The 15,438-nt window shown below is 37.0% G+C and overlaps 1 protein-coding gene and 1 non-coding gene across 3 annotated transcripts in view; both read left to right on the top strand.

The window, feature by feature from the left end:
- Ikbip (IKBKB interacting protein) overlaps positions 1-15,438 on the top strand; it is a 36,810-nt gene that overhangs the window by 10,568 nt on the left and 10,804 nt on the right. Inside the window, exon 3 of one of the 2 annotated variants that reach the window (XM_074084177.1) lies at positions 4,563-7,754. The exons of the other annotated variant lie outside the window; for it this stretch is intronic. Coding sequence (XP_073940278.1) covers positions 4,563-5,396 — 834 coding nt within the window. The 3' untranslated portion in view covers positions 5,397-7,754. Of the gene's footprint in view, positions 1-4,562; positions 7,755-15,438 lie in introns of those variants that run through there. 2 annotated transcript variants of the gene reach the window in all.
- On the top strand, positions 1,000-1,103 carry LOC141426048 (U6 spliceosomal RNA). The gene has a single exon (XR_012451158.1). It is a non-coding gene; the product is annotated as a U6 spliceosomal RNA (small nuclear RNA).

Genomic DNA, 15,438 nt, shown 5'->3' with positions numbered 1-15,438 from the left:
TCCATCAAGGGATTCATCCATTGATCAGATCAAAGCCCTGAGGATCCAGTCACTTCCCAAAACCTCTCAACTGACAACCAAGTCTTTAAAACATGAGCTTTTGATGGCACACTTCAGATCCAAACCATCACAGTGGTCAAAGATGTTACAGAAAGACAGACAAAATGGAGGGTGTAAGCCTCTGCAATCTCATTTACAGGAGGAGCATATAATCCCCCAAAAGAGAAAAGTCATGGATAAAAATTAAACATTCCTTACACATGCCAGAGGATTCCATGGAAGGTGAGATTAGGAACTTCTGGGAAGGAAATGCAAAGGCATTGGTATTTTGACGTAGGATTCAAGTTGGAATACATAGTGACTGGGGCATGCTAACATATTGATAGAAAAATTCTACGAGCTGAAAATTCGTTTATTTAATTCAAAGCTATTGAAAACAAAATTTGAATGCTTAGATTTCTTTTTGGTTTTTTGAGATATGGTCTTGCTTTGTAGCCTAGAACTTGCTATGTAGCTCAGGCTAGTCTCCAACTCCCAGTCTTCCTGCCTCTGCCTCCTGAGTGCTGGCATTATAGGCCTGATCTACCATACCCACCTCATTTGCCTTTTTTAAGTGAAAATATTTTAGTAATAATTAAAAGCTTTTGAAGCAGATTTTTGAAATATTATCATTGAAGCCAAGAAATATTCAGTCTTTTCATAGTTAATTATCTTCCAGAATGCCCTCAAAGTGGTGTAATAATAGGTACCTTTCACAAAACTGGCCCTAAAGGCCAGCATAATGCAGTAGGAGGGAAAGACAGCTCAAAATAGGCTCTCATCACGACTGTGTTCCCTTGGACAAATCACTTGAATTTCTCTTGGCCTCTATTTCATCATTTATTACATGAAAAATAACAAGACTTATATAAGGACCAGATAACGTATATACAAACCCTTTGACATTTTCAAGCACTAATAAATTTAAGGTATTAACTCCTTCAAAAAAAAAGAACTGGAGTGCTTGCTTCAGCAGCACATACACTAAAATTGGAATGTTACAGAGATTAGCTTGGCCCCTGCACAATGATGACATGCAAATTCATGAGGCATTCCATATTTTTAAATGTCACAAGGAAACTTCCTGTGTAAGTACTTAAACAAACAAAATGCCTTTTTTTTTTTTTATGAGAACTAAAAACAAGAGGGCACAACAGGTCCTCTCTAGGGGGTTGGTTCCAGTGGGAGGGGGGGAGGAAAGGTGTAGGAAGATGAATATGGTGCAAATATTGTGTACACAGATACATAAATAGAAAAATGAGATCTGTTGAAACTATTCCAGGAATGGAGAGAGAACGGATAAAGGAGAATGATGGAGGGGTGAATTTGACTATGATGTACTGTAAGAACTTGTGTAAATGTCACAATATACCCCCTTCAGGACAGTAAAAACAAATGGGAAAAAAACTGGACAAGTATATATTGGCAGCCCGATAAATGCTAGTTACTGTGTTGTGTATCAGTCACTAAATACTTACCAATTAAAGCTTGAGACTTTTATTATTTTGAAAACAGTGGATTTTGTATTTGGGGTATCCTACCTCCAGATGACAGTGATGCTCTGGTGAGCAGCCTAAACAAGAAATTAGCTTAGGTGAAGATACACTTGCCGCTTCAAAATACTGCTAATAGAGCATCCAAACCTAGCAGTATTGCCATGTGCAATGTTTCTCAGAACTGGTGTTTAAAGGAAAATATGCATATTTTGACTATGCTTATGTGTTAAAATGATTTCTTTCAGGTTTTTTATTAGCATATATTGTACAAAATAATGGGTTTCATTAAGACATTTTCATACATGTGTGTAATATACTTTGATCATATTTACCCTTCCATTACCTTCTCTTGTCCCCCCTGCCCTCTTCTGCTGATACATTTCCTCTTCCCAAGTAGTCCCCCTGTACTTTCATGTCTTTTTTAAAAAAATCTAGGTTCCACATATAAAAGAAAGCATGCAATATTTGTCCTTCTAAGTCTAACTTATCTTTATGATTGAATAAAACTCTATTGTTTATAGTTTTTTTTTATTAATCCATTTATCTGTTGATGAGCACTTGGCTATTGTGAATAGTGCTGCAATAAACATGGGGTGCATGTATCTCTCTTGTATACTGAGTTAGATTCCTTCACATTTATACCCAAGAATAGTATAACTGGATATCATTTGGAAGTTCTAATATTTTTTGGTGGTATTAAATTCTGAGTCTCACACTTACTAGGCAGGCACTCTACCACTTGACCCACACTTCCAGCACTTTTTTGCTTTATTTTTCAGGTAAGGGATTGCTCCTTGTTTTGCCTGGGGCTGGCCTCAGATTGTGATCTTCCTACCTACTCCTACCTACTACCACTACCTACAGCATCCTACACCTGGCTCATTGATTGAGATAAAAATCTCTCTTTTTGCCTGGGCTGGCCTCAAACTGTGATCCTCCTGATCCCCAACTCCCAAATAGCTAGAATTACAGGATCATTTCAGAGTGGTCTTAGTTATTAGTCAGTTATTAGTTGGTTATGATGAGCCCAGAGGTTTTTAATGGCCATTCTTCCTAAACATCAACAAACGTGTTCTTTGAACTCTTGAGATCTGGGGACTACCAAAAAGATATGACATAGTCACTTCCTGGAAGGAATTTAGAAGCTTTCAGGTCTTCACCTGTCTAATTCATCAGTCTTAATGAGTCAATTTTAGAGTCACTTTAAGTCTTCCCTCTTTATCTCTCCTCTAAGGTTCCATTGCTCCCTGTGTTAATTCTTCCATTACACTAATCATAGTCCATTGTGAATTTTTCTGTTAATATTTTGTCCCCTTATTTCTCTTTAGAGCAAACACTGTATGTTTTATCTTTGTTTCTCTAATACCTAGAAATGAAACTACCTTACAGACACACTCAATAGATCTTATCAGGACTACAGAATATATGATATAGAAGATCCAAAACACTATCTCCTCCATCAAATTGTGAAATTAGGGACTTTGCTATATTTATATTTTACAACCAATATCTAGTGCAAGGTCTGGAACAGAGTGAACACTCAAAATTTTTTAATTATGCATAGCAACTACATAATACAATACATGCCAGGAGATCAAATCAGACTGTCAGGGATAGGGCTATAGACTTTATTCTAGAAGTTTTAGGTATTTTAATGGTGTACTATAGCAGTTTTTAAAAGCTTGATCTGGTAGTAGTGTATGTTGATTTAGAAAGGAAGTCACTAGAAGTGGATGTTAAATACAGATTCCTCTAGAATACTTTCCTTGGATGTTGAATTCTGAGTTGGAACTTCGCCTAAGCACTTCCATAGCTCTACTTTTGTTATAGGACAGATAGATTTATTTTTCTGTTGGTTGGGGGCTTGGTTCAAGCGGTAGAGTGCTTGCCTAGCATGCGTGAGGTCCTGGTTTCAATCCCTAATACCACTGCATTTCCCTAATTAAGCTGCTTGAGGGCAGAACTGTGACTTGTCCAATGTTAGGTCTTCAACAAATGCTGAAAACATTTGGTAAATTGATGACTATTTCTAGGACTTCTCATAGTCTCTAACGCTATCATCTGTGTTTGAATGTAGACTAAAAGGTGTCCATGGCCTGGCCCACCCACATTCCATATGTGCACTGAGAGGTAGGGTTTGCTCACCATAATTTGCAGACTTAGAACACTTTACCATTGGATGTGACTTGTCTCATCTGGGTTTCTTTTTTATTTTAATCCGTATTTGCCTTTGTAAGATCTGATTCTCTTTAAGAGATTAGCTAAGCCAGCCTTAGTGGATCACATCTGTAATCCCATATACTCAGGAGGCAGTGATAGGAAGAAGTGCAGTTTGAAGCCAGCCTGGGCAAGTTAGCAAGATCCTATCTCAATAAATAACATTTAGCATGGTTGCTCACATCTGTGGTCCTAGCTATGTGAGAGGCTGTAGGGAGGAGGATTGAGGCCCAAGGCTGACCCTGGGCAAAATCATGAACCCCTATCCAAAAAATAACTAGATCAAAAAAAGGGATTGTGGGGGCATGGTTCAAGTGGTAGAGCATCTACCTAGCAAGTGCGAGGTCCAGAGTTCAAATCTTGATACCAACAAAAAAGAGGTTAGCCAAAAATCTCTTCAGTCAAAAACTCTTCCAGAATCATAGGAGTTAGGAGAGGTAACAAATTTTACTTGCAGTTTCTAAACAGGCAAATAGCCATAAAAATGACATCTAAGGTACTTGTAACCATTGGAGTAAAAAAGAGGAAAAAGTGATATGCTTTCGACTTCTTTAACATTATGTTTCTTTTGAATACACCTTCATGAAAAAGCACAAATGCATCAGGTATATATTTTTCTAACATAAGGCTAATCTTTTAAATTTGTTAAAATGGCTGCTTGACCAGTAAATGTTTTTGTTAGTATGATTCTGATTTACTTGGATATTTTAAATATCTTCAGAATTTGAACTTGGCATGTGTTATGCTCCTGATTATTTAATATAAAAATTATTAAGTAGCCTTGGAAATTGTTTTGTGTTATAAATGCAGCTTGAATCCACTGAAAGTATCCTGCAGGAAGCTACATCATCCGTGTCTTTGATGAACCAGTTTGAGCAAGATGTATTCAACCTACAAAAATTCATGCATGACATTCAAAATAATGAAGAAATGCTTACTCAAAAGATGCAAAACCTTAATGAAAAATTCCAGAATATTACAGATTTCTGGAAGAGAAGCCTAGCAGAAATGAATGATAATACAGGCATTTTCAAATCAGAAGCAAAACATATACATTCTCAAGTTACTGTCCAAATTAACTCAGCTGAGCAGGAAATAAAATTGCTTACTGAACGGCTAAAAGAGTTGGAAGATAGCACACTACGAAATATTAGGACAGTGAAAAGACAAGAGGAAGAAGATCTTGTGCGAGTTGAGGAGCAGCTTGGCTTTGATACAAAAGCAGTTGAGAAGTTAGAAGAGGAGCAGCATGTTCTCCTAGCCAGAGGGGAAGATCTGACTAGTAAACTCTCCAACTATGAGCCCAGAGTTGAAGAATGCAAGATGCATTTACCAACTATCGAAAGTGCTGTCCGCTCTGTTCTCAGAGTCTCTCAGGACCTCATAGGAACAGAAAAGAAAATGGAAGATCTCACCATGCAGATGTTTAATATGGAAGATGATATGCTGAAAGCAGTATCTGAAATAATGGAAATGCAAAAAACCCTTGAAGGAATTCAATATGATAATAGCCTGTTAAAGATGCAGAATGAACTGGGTGTTCTCAAAGGAAAAGTTCATGACTTTATAACGTATTCAAGTACAAGAGAAAAGGGAGCTGTAGAAAAATATAATTTAGAAAATGAAATTGGTGATGATTTTTAAATTCACTACATGTCTTCTGGTGAACCATACTACTATACCTAAATCAGTTAGTTCTGTGTTTTTTGGTTATTTTAATATGCCTCACTTTATTGGAAAATAAGTGAGATGTCCATATAAATGGATTATCTATGTAATCAGAATTTATCTTTTATATCTGAAACTTATTTTAACTACTTTAATTATAAAATATTTATTTCTCTCCTTTTAAGGAAATTACTTAAGTTTTTAAATGTTTGTCCAATAACTTAAATAGACATCATTATGAGTTTTACCTTTTATATTGGACCAAATATATAGTTATCTCTAGGAACCGTTGAAGAGTGTTTACTATTTCACTAAATGATCCTAGTTTGCTATTTTTCAAACCTGTGTCTGTTTCTTATACCTGTTCTATCACCTGATCTTGCTCTCAGGTCAGTTGGTACCATGTCTGTCTCAGCCAGTTCTTCACTTACGTTTGTTAATTCACTGCAGGCTAAGAAGTCAGGCAACCAAGTTCATATAAATTTTGTCTAAAATAAAAGACAGTGTGCCTGGGGGAGATACTGAGGGCTTTTCTGTAAATTAATACGCACTTTCTGAAAACTATGAGCCTTGGGAAATATTTTACTTTTTGTTAAGATTCTATACTCTGTTACAGATTCTTATAAGAGTTTTTAAGCATGAGCAAATATATTCTTATGTAAGTCCTTTCCCAGTAATTGATTTGCTTCAAAGCATGAAGTTATGGAATAAATCAACTAGTGATTGATTTATTGACTTTGTATACTTGGGCTTTTGTTTTTAAGGTTCTAACTGTGTTGGACTCTTGAGATCACTATGTACATAATCACCAGATAAATTAGACTACTTACAATAAAAACATACCAATAGGTCTATGACCTATTTTAAAGAGAAAAAAGTAACATAATGATAGTGATAATTATCATAATTAAAAGTATGTCATAAGCCAGGTGCTGGTAGCTCACACCTGAGCTCCTAGCTACCCAGGAGGCAGAGATCAGAAGTGTCTGGGTTCTAGAGCAGCCCAGCGGGGGGAAAAAAAAAGTGAGACCCTACCTCAAAACTACCCAATGTAAAAATGGGCTGGTGAAGTGGCTCAAGTAGAGTGCCTGCCTAGCAAGTGTGAAGCCTTTAGTTCAAACCCACAGTACCACCACCAAAAAAAGAAAAAAAGAAAGGTCATTATTTTAAAGATTTCCCAAACTTATGGAACGAAATTTACTTTATGTATTGATTTTATTTGACTCAAAATTATAATAGTTATTGGAGGAAATCATGTTAAGTGAAATTAGCCAGAATCAGAAACACAAAAGACATATTTTCCCTCATACAGGGAAGATAGATCCAGAGATAAATATATATACAAAAACAAGCATGATCATATACAAAGTCAAATGTAGAACATGTTCGTAACAGTGGAACCACTCTATGGAACTCAGGGAAAGAGGGAAAGGAAAAGAGAATGACGGAGCATCAGTAATATCCCATACTATAAGATGTCAAGGTAGAGGATATGAGGATATGTATTGATAACTTGAAAAATGGTGGGTGGGAAGTAAAGCACACCCACAGAGGGCATACATTGAGACACCCCTTTGAACATCAGCTTAAATATTAATAACGAAAACCAGGACTGTAAAACAGGTGCAGTGTGTGCAGAGGTGGGAAGGACTAGTGGAAGAGGGGAGGGTGAAGGAAGGAGATTAAGGTGACGGTATATGGTTGGTGGACTTCAAATACCTATATGAAACAGCACTAAATAACTTCTTGCAAATGCTTCAAGTGGGGCAGGGATGGGGGTGAGGGGAAGAGACGATGGGGTCAATGTAACTAATTGTCACTACGAATCCCTCTTGTATGAAGAATATTTCCTAATAAAAATTTATTTTAAAAAGTTATAGTAGTCAACCACACTATATACTTACATATAGAAGTTTTGTTTTTTGCCAGTAACCATCCCACTTTTGTAGTATAATTTCAATGGAAATAAACACAAAGAACTTGAAAGCAGCTAGTTACAAGAGATAGCTGTGGTCAAGTAGTTTTACTGCACAAATTTTAAAGTTTTTGGAGAAATCACAATAAAAATTCTATGTTAAAGTTAGGAAGGCCTGTGTTATATAGCAATGAGTTATAAAAATAAGCCTGGAAGAGTGCTTATTATTATTGTTACTATTATTATTATTATTACTGTTATTATTTATCACTATTAAGGGTCATAGAATTAATTTCTGGAATCACAACATTAAATTTCTTGATTTCTGGATGTCAAGTTTTTATCTGTGTGCACTGCCAAAACTGTATTTGTTTGTTTTTTATTAAATCCCAATAAAATGTATTATAAATTAATTGGAACTTTGTTGTTTCAGCCTTCATTCTGTCAAACAGATGTGATCTTTTTTTTTTGTTATGCGATTTTTTTTAATTTTATTATTCATATGTGCATACAAGGCTTGGGTCATTTCTCCCCCCTGCCCCCACCCCCTCCCTTACCACCCACTCTGCCCTCTCCCTCTCCCCCCAACCCCTCAATACCCAGCAGAAACTATTTTGCCCTTATTTCTAATTTTGTTGTAGAGAGAGTATAGGCAATAATAGGAAGGAACAAGAGTTTTTGCAGGTTGAGATAAGGATAGCTACACAGGGAGTTGACTCACATTAATTTCCTGTGCGTGGGTGTTACCTTCTAGGTTAATTCTTTTTGATCTAACCTTTTCTTTAGTTCCTGGTCCCCTTTTCCTATTGGCCACTGTTGCTTTTAAGGTATCTGCTTTAGTTTCTCTGCGTTAAGGGCAACAAATGCTAGCTAGTTTTTTAGGTGTCTTACCTATCCTCACCCCTCCCTTGTGTGCTCTCCCTTTATCTTGTGATCAAAGTCCAATCTCCTTGTTGTGTTTGCCCTTGATCTAATGTCCACATATGAGGGAGAACATACGATTTTTGGTCTTTTGGGCCAGGCTAACCTCACTCAGAATGATGTTCTCCAATTCCATCCATTTACCAGCAAATGATAGCATTTCATTCTTCTTCATGGCTGCATAAAATTCCACTGTATATAGATACCACATTTTTTTAATCCATTCATCAGTGGTGGGGCATCTTGGCTGTTTCCATAACTTGGCTATTGTGAATAGTGCCTCAATAAACATGGGTGTGCAGGTGCCTCTGGAGTAACCTGTGTCACAGTTTTTTGGGTATATCCCCAAGAATGGTATTGCTAGATCAAATGGTAGATCGATGTCTAGCTTTTTAAGTAGCCTCCAAATTTTTTTCCAGAGTGGTTGTGCTAGTTTACATTCCCACCAACAGTGTAAGAGGGTTCCTTTTTCCCCGCATCCTCGCCAACACCTGTTGTTGGTGGTGTTGCTGATGATGGCTATTCTAACAGGGGTGAGGTGGAATCTTAGTGTGGTTTTAATTTGCATTTCCTTTATTGCTAGAGTTTTTCATGTGTTTTTTGGTCATTTGAATTTCTTCTTTTGAGAAAGTTCTGTTTAGTTCACTTGCCCATTTCTTTATTGGTTCATTAGTTTTGGGAGAATTTATTTTTTTAAGTTCCCTATATATTCTGGTTATCAGTCCTTTGTCTGATGTGTAGCAGGGAAATATTTTCTCCCACTCTCTGGTGTTCTCTTCAGTTTAGAAACCATTTCTTTTGATGAACAGAACCTTTTTAGTTTTATGAGGTCCCATTTATCTATGCTATCTCTTAGTTGCTGTGCTGCTGGGGTTTCATTGAGAAAGTTCTTACCTATACCTACTAACTCCAGAGTATTTCCTACTCTTTCCTGCATCAACTTTAGAGTTTGGGGTCTGATATTAAGATCCTTGATCCATTTTGAGTTAATATTGGTATAGGGTGATATACATGGATCTAGTTTCAGTTTTTTGCAGACTGCTAACCAGTTTTCCCAGCAGTTTTTGTTGAAGAGGCTGCTATTTCTCCATCATATATTTTTAGCACCTCTGTCAAAGACAAGTTGGTTATAGTTGTGTGGCTTCATATCTGGGTCCTCTATTCTGTTCCACTGGTCTTCATGTCTGTTTTTGTGCCAGTACCATGCTGTTTTTATTGTTATTGCTTTGTAATATAGTTTGAAGTCAGGTATTGTGATACCTCCAGCATTGTTCTTTTGAATGAGTATTGCCTTGGCTATTCGTGGCCTCTTGGGTTTCCATATAAATTTAACGGTAGATTTTTCCATCTCTTTAATGAATGTCATTGGAATTTTGACGGGAATTGCATTAAACATGTAGATTACCTTTGGGAGTATCGACATTTTTACTATGTTGATTCTACCAATCCATGAGCATGGGAGATCTCTCCACTTTCTATAGTCTTCATCAGTCTCTTTCTTCAGAAGTGTATAGTTTTCCTTGTAGAGGTCATTCACATCTTTTGTTAGGTTTACACCTAGGGATTTGATTTTTTTTTTGAGGCTATTGTAAATGGAATTGTTTTCATACATTCTTTTTCAGTTTGCTCATTGTTAGTGTATAGAAATGCTAATGATTTTTCTATGTTGATTTTATATCCTGCTACCTTGCTGTAACTATTGATGGTGTCTAGGAGCTTCTGAGTAGAGTTTTTTGGGTCTTTAAGATATAGGATCATGTCGACTGCAAATAGGGATATTTTGACAGTTTCTTTACCTATTTGCATTCCTTTTATTCCTTCTTCTTGCCTAATTGCTCTGGCTAGGAATTCCAGTACTATGTTGAATAGGAGTGGAGATAGTGGGCATCCTTGTCTGGTTCCTGATTTTAGAGGGAATGGTTTCAGTTTTTCTCCGTTAAGTATAATTCTGGTTGTAGGTTTGTCATATATAGCTTTTATAGTGTTGAGGAACTTTCCTTCTATTCCTAGTTTTCTTAGAGCTTTTATCATGAAATGATGTTGGATCTTATCAAAGGCTTTTTCTGCATCTATTGAGATGATCAAGTGGTTTTTGTCTTTGCTTCTGTTAATGTGGTTTATTACGTTTATTGATTTTCGTATGTTGAACCACCACTGCATCCCTGGGATGAAGCCTACTTGGTCGTGGTGAATAATCTTTTTTGATGTGTTGTTGAATTCGGTTTGCCATTATTTTGTTGAGGATTCTTGCATCAATGTTCATTAAGGAGATTGGCCTATAGTTCTCCTCTTTGGAGGTGTCTTTGCCTGGTTTTGGGATAAGTGTAATAGTGGCTTCATAAAATGTGTTTGGCAGTTTTCCTTCCCTTTCTATTTCATGGAACAGTTTATTTATTTTTTTTTTACATTTTTCTTTTATTATTCATATGTGCATACAAGGCTTGGTTCATTTCTCCCCCCTGCCCCCACCCCCTCCCTTACCACCCACTCCGCCCCCTCCCTCTCCCCCCCTCTCAATACCCAGCAGAAACTATTTTGCCCTTATTTCTAATTTTGTTGTAGAGAGAGTATAAGCAATAATAGGAAGGAACAAGGGTTTTTGGGGGTTGAGATAAGGATAGCTATACAGGCATTGACTCACATTGATTATCTGTGCGTGGGTGTTACCTTCTAGGTTAATTCTTTTTGATCTAACCTTTTCTCTAGTTTCTGGTCCCCTTTTCCTATTGGCCTCAGTTGCTTTAAGGTATCTGCTTTAGTTTCTCTGCGTTAAGGGCAACAAATGCTAGCTAGTTTTTTAGGTGTCTTACCTATCCTCACCCCTCCCTTGTGTGCTCTCGCTTTTATCATGTGCTCAAAGTCCAATCCCCTTGTTGTGTTTGCCCTTGATCTAATGTCCACATATGAGGGAGAACATACGATTTTTGGTTTTTTGAGCCAGGCTAACCTCACTCAGAATGATGTTCTCCAATTCCATCCATTTACCAGCGAATGATAACATTTCATTCTTCTTCATGGCTGCATAAAATTCCATTGTGTATAGATACCACATTTTCTTAATCCATTCGTCAGTGGTGGGGCATCTTGGCTGTTTCCATAACTTGGCTATTGTGAATAGTGCCGCAATAAACATGGATGTGCAGGTGCCTCTGGAGTAACAGTCTTTTGGGTATATCCCCAAGAGTGGTATTGCTGGATCAAATGATAGATCGATGTCCAGCTTTTTAAGTAGCCTCCAAATTTTTTTCAAGAGTGGTTGTACTAGTCTACATTCCCACCAACAGTGTAAGAGGGTTCCTTTTTCCCCCGCATCCTCGCCAACACCTGTTGGTGGTGTTGCTAATGATGGCTATTCTGACAGGGGTGAGGTGGAATCTTAGCGTGGTTTTAATTTGCATTTCCTTTATTGCTAGAGATGATGAGCATTTTTTCATGTGTTTTCTGGCCATTTGAATTTCTTCTTTTGAGAAAGTTCTGTTTAGTTCACATGCCCATTTCTTTATTTGTTCATCGGTTTTGGGAGAATTTAGTTTTTTAAGTTCCCTGTATATTCTGGTTATCAGTCCTTTGTCTGATGTATAGTTGGCAAATATTTTCTCCCACTCTGTGGGTGTTCTCTTCAGTTTAGAGACCATTTCTTTTGATGAACAGAAGCTTTTTAGTTTTATGAGGTCCCATTTATCTATGCTGTCTCTTAGTTGCTGTGCTGCTGGGGTTTCATTGAGAAAGTTCTTACCTATACCTACTAACTCCAGAGTATTTCCTACTCTTTCCTGCATCAACTTTAGAGTTTGGGGTCTGATATTAAGATCCTTGATCCATTTTGAGTTAATATTGGTATAGGGTGATATACATGGATCTAGTTTCAGTTTTTTGCAGACTGCTAACCAGTTTTCCCAGCAGTTTTTGTTGAAGAGGCTGCTATTTCTCCATCATATATTTTTAGCACCTCTGTCAAAGACAAGTTGGTTATAGTTGTGTGGCTTCATATCTGGGTCCTCTATTCTGTTCCACTGGTCTTCATGTCTGTTTTTGTGCCAGTACCATGCTGTTTTTATTGTTATTGCTTTGTAATATAGTTTGAAGTCAGGTATTGTGATACCTCCAGCATTGTTCTTTTGAATGAGTATTGCCTTGGCTATTCGTGGCCTCTTGTGTTTCCATATAAATTTAACAGTAGATTTTTCAATCTCTTTAATGAATGTCATTGGAATTTTGACGGGAATTGCATTAAACATGTAGATTACTTTTGGGAGTATCGACATTTTTACTATGTTGATTCTACCAATCCATGAGCATGGGAGATCTCTCCACTTTCTATAGTCTTCATCAGTCTCTTTCTTCAGAAGTGTATAGTTTTCCTTGTAGAGGTCATTCACATCTTTTGTTAGGTTTACACCTAGGGATTTGATTTTTTTTTGAGGCTATTGTAAATGGAATTGTTTTCATACATTCTTTTTCAGTTTGCTCATTGTTAGTGTATAGAAATGCTAATGATTTTTCTATGTTGATTTTATATCCTGCTACCTTGCTGTAACTATTGATGGTGTCTAGGAGCTTCTGAGTAGAGTTTTTTGGGTCTTTAAGATATAGGATCATGTCGACTGCAAATAGGGATATTTTGACAGTTTCTTTACCTATTTGCATTCCTTTTATTCCTTCTTCTTGCCTAATTGCTCTGGCTAGGAATTCCAGTACTATGTTGAATAGGAGTGGAGATAGTGGGCATCCTTGTCTGGTTCCTGATTTTAGAGGGAATGGTTTCAGTTTTTCTCCGTTAAGTATAATGCTGGCTGTAGGTTTGTCATATATAGCTTTTATAATGTTGAGGAACTTTCCTTCTATTCCTAGTTTTCTTAGAGCTTTTATCATGAAATGATGTTGGATCTTATCAAAGGCTTTTTCTGCATCTATTGAGATGATCAAGTGGTTTTTGTCTTTGCTTCTGTTAATGTGGTTTATTGCGTTTATTGATTTTCGTATGTTGAACCACCCCTGCATCCCTGGGATGAAGCCTACTTGGTCATGGTGAATAATCTTTTTGATGTGTTGTTGAATTCAGTTTGCCATTATTTTGTTGAGGATTTTTGCATCAATGTTCATTAAGGAGATTGGCCTATAGTTCTCCTTTTTGGAGGTGTCTTTGCCTGGTTTTGGGATAAGTGTAATAGTGGCTTCATAAAATGTGTTTGGCAGTTTTCCTTCCCTTTCTATTTCGTGGAACAGTTTAAGGAGGTTTGGTATCAGTTCTTCTTTAAAGGTCTGATAGAATTCAGCAGAGAATCCATCAGGTCCTGGACTTTTCTTTTTGGGGAGACTCTTGATTGCTGCTTCAATATCATTTTGTGTTACAGGTCTATTCAGGTGATTAGTTTGAGATGTATCATTAGGTCATTGATTTGGGATCTTTCAGTCTCTTTAATATATGCACTCATGGCTATAAACTTTCCTCTCAGGACTGCCTTTTCTGTGTCCCATAGGTTCCAGTAGGTTGTGTTTTCATTTTTATTGACTTCCAGGAACTTTTTAATTTCCTCTTTTATTTCATCAATGATCCATTGTTCATTAAGTAATGAGTTATTTAGTTTCCAGCTGTTTGCATGTTTTTTGTCTTTACTTTTGTTGTTGAGTTCTACTTTTACTGCATTGTGATCAGATAGTATGCATGGTATAATTTCTATTTTCTTACTAAAGCAGACACCTTAAAGCAACTGAGGCCAATAGGAAAAGGGGACCAGGAACTAGAGAAAAGGTTAGATTAAAAAGAATTAACCTAGAAGGTAACACCCATGCACAGGAAATCAATGTGAGTCAATGCCCTGTATAGCTATCCTTATCTCAACCAGCAAAACCCCTTGTTCCTTCCTATTATTGCTTATACTCTCTCTACAACAAAATTAGAGATAAGGGCAAAATAGTTTCTGCTGGGTATTGAGGGGGGGAGCGGGAGGGGGTGGAGTGGGTGGTAACGGAGGGGGTGGGGGCAGGGGGGAGAAATAAACCAAGCCTTGTATGCACATATGAATAATAAAAGAAAAATGAAAAAAAAATAATAATTTCTATTTTCTTATATTTGCTGAGACTTGCTTTGTGCCCTAGGATATGATCTATTTTGGAGAAGTTTCCATGGGCTGCTGAGAAGAATGTATATTGTGTAGAAGTTGGATAAAATGTTCTGTAGACATCAACTAGGTTCATTTAATGTATTGTATATTTTAGATCTTGGATTTCTTTATTGATTTTTTGTTTGGATGACCTATCTATTGATGATAATGGGGTGTTAAAGTCTCCCACAACCACTGTGTTGGCGTTAATATATGCTTTTAGGTCTTTCAGGATATGTTTGATGAAATTGGGTGCATTGACATTGGGTGCATACAGGTTGATGATTATTATTTCCTTGTGGTCTGTTTCCCCTTTTATTAGTATGGAATGTCCTTCTTTTTCTCATTTATCAATGTAGGTTTGAAGTCTACTTTGCCAAAGATAAGTATTGCTACTCCTGCCTGTTTTGGGGGGCCATTGGCTTGGTAAATCTTCTTCCAGCCTTTCATCCTAAGCCTATGCTTATTTCTGTCAGTGAGATGGGTCTCCTGTAAGCAACAAATTGTTGGATCTTCCCTTTTAATCCATTTCATCAAGCAGTGCCTTTTGATGAGTGAATTAAGTCCATTAACATTAAGTGTTAGTACTGATAGGTATGTGGTGATTCCTGCCATTTAGTTGTCTTAGTTGTTTGAAGGTTTGATTATGTGTACCTAAGTTGAGGTTACTCTCTACTGTCTTGCTTTTTCTTTTCCTATGGTTTGGTGCTGCCTGTGTTTTCATGGTTAAGTTGGGTTTCACTTTCTGTGTGCAGAATCCCTTGCAGAATCTTTTGTAGTGGTGGCTTTGTGGTCACATATTGTTTCAGTGTCTGCTTATCATGGAAGACTTTTATTGCTCCATCTATTTTGAATGATAGTTTTGCTGGGTAGAGTATCCTGGGGTTGAAGTTATTTTCATTCAGTGCCCGGAAGATCTCACCCCACGTTCTTCTTGCTTTTAATGGTTCTGTTGAGAAGTCTGCTGTGATTTTGATGGGTTTACCTTTGTATGTTACTTGTTTTTTCTCTCTTGCAGCCTTCAATATTCTTTCCCTAGTTTCTGAACTTGTTGTTTTAATGATGATATGTCATGGGG

The sequence above is a fragment of the Castor canadensis genome, chromosome 8, assembly GCF_047511655.1.
Source record: "Castor canadensis chromosome 8, mCasCan1.hap1v2, whole genome shotgun sequence".
NCBI lineage: Eukaryota > Metazoa > Chordata > Mammalia > Rodentia > Castoridae > Castor > Castor canadensis.
The sequence above is the reverse complement of the archived record's forward strand: the minus strand, read 5'-3'. Positions and strand labels throughout refer to the sequence as shown.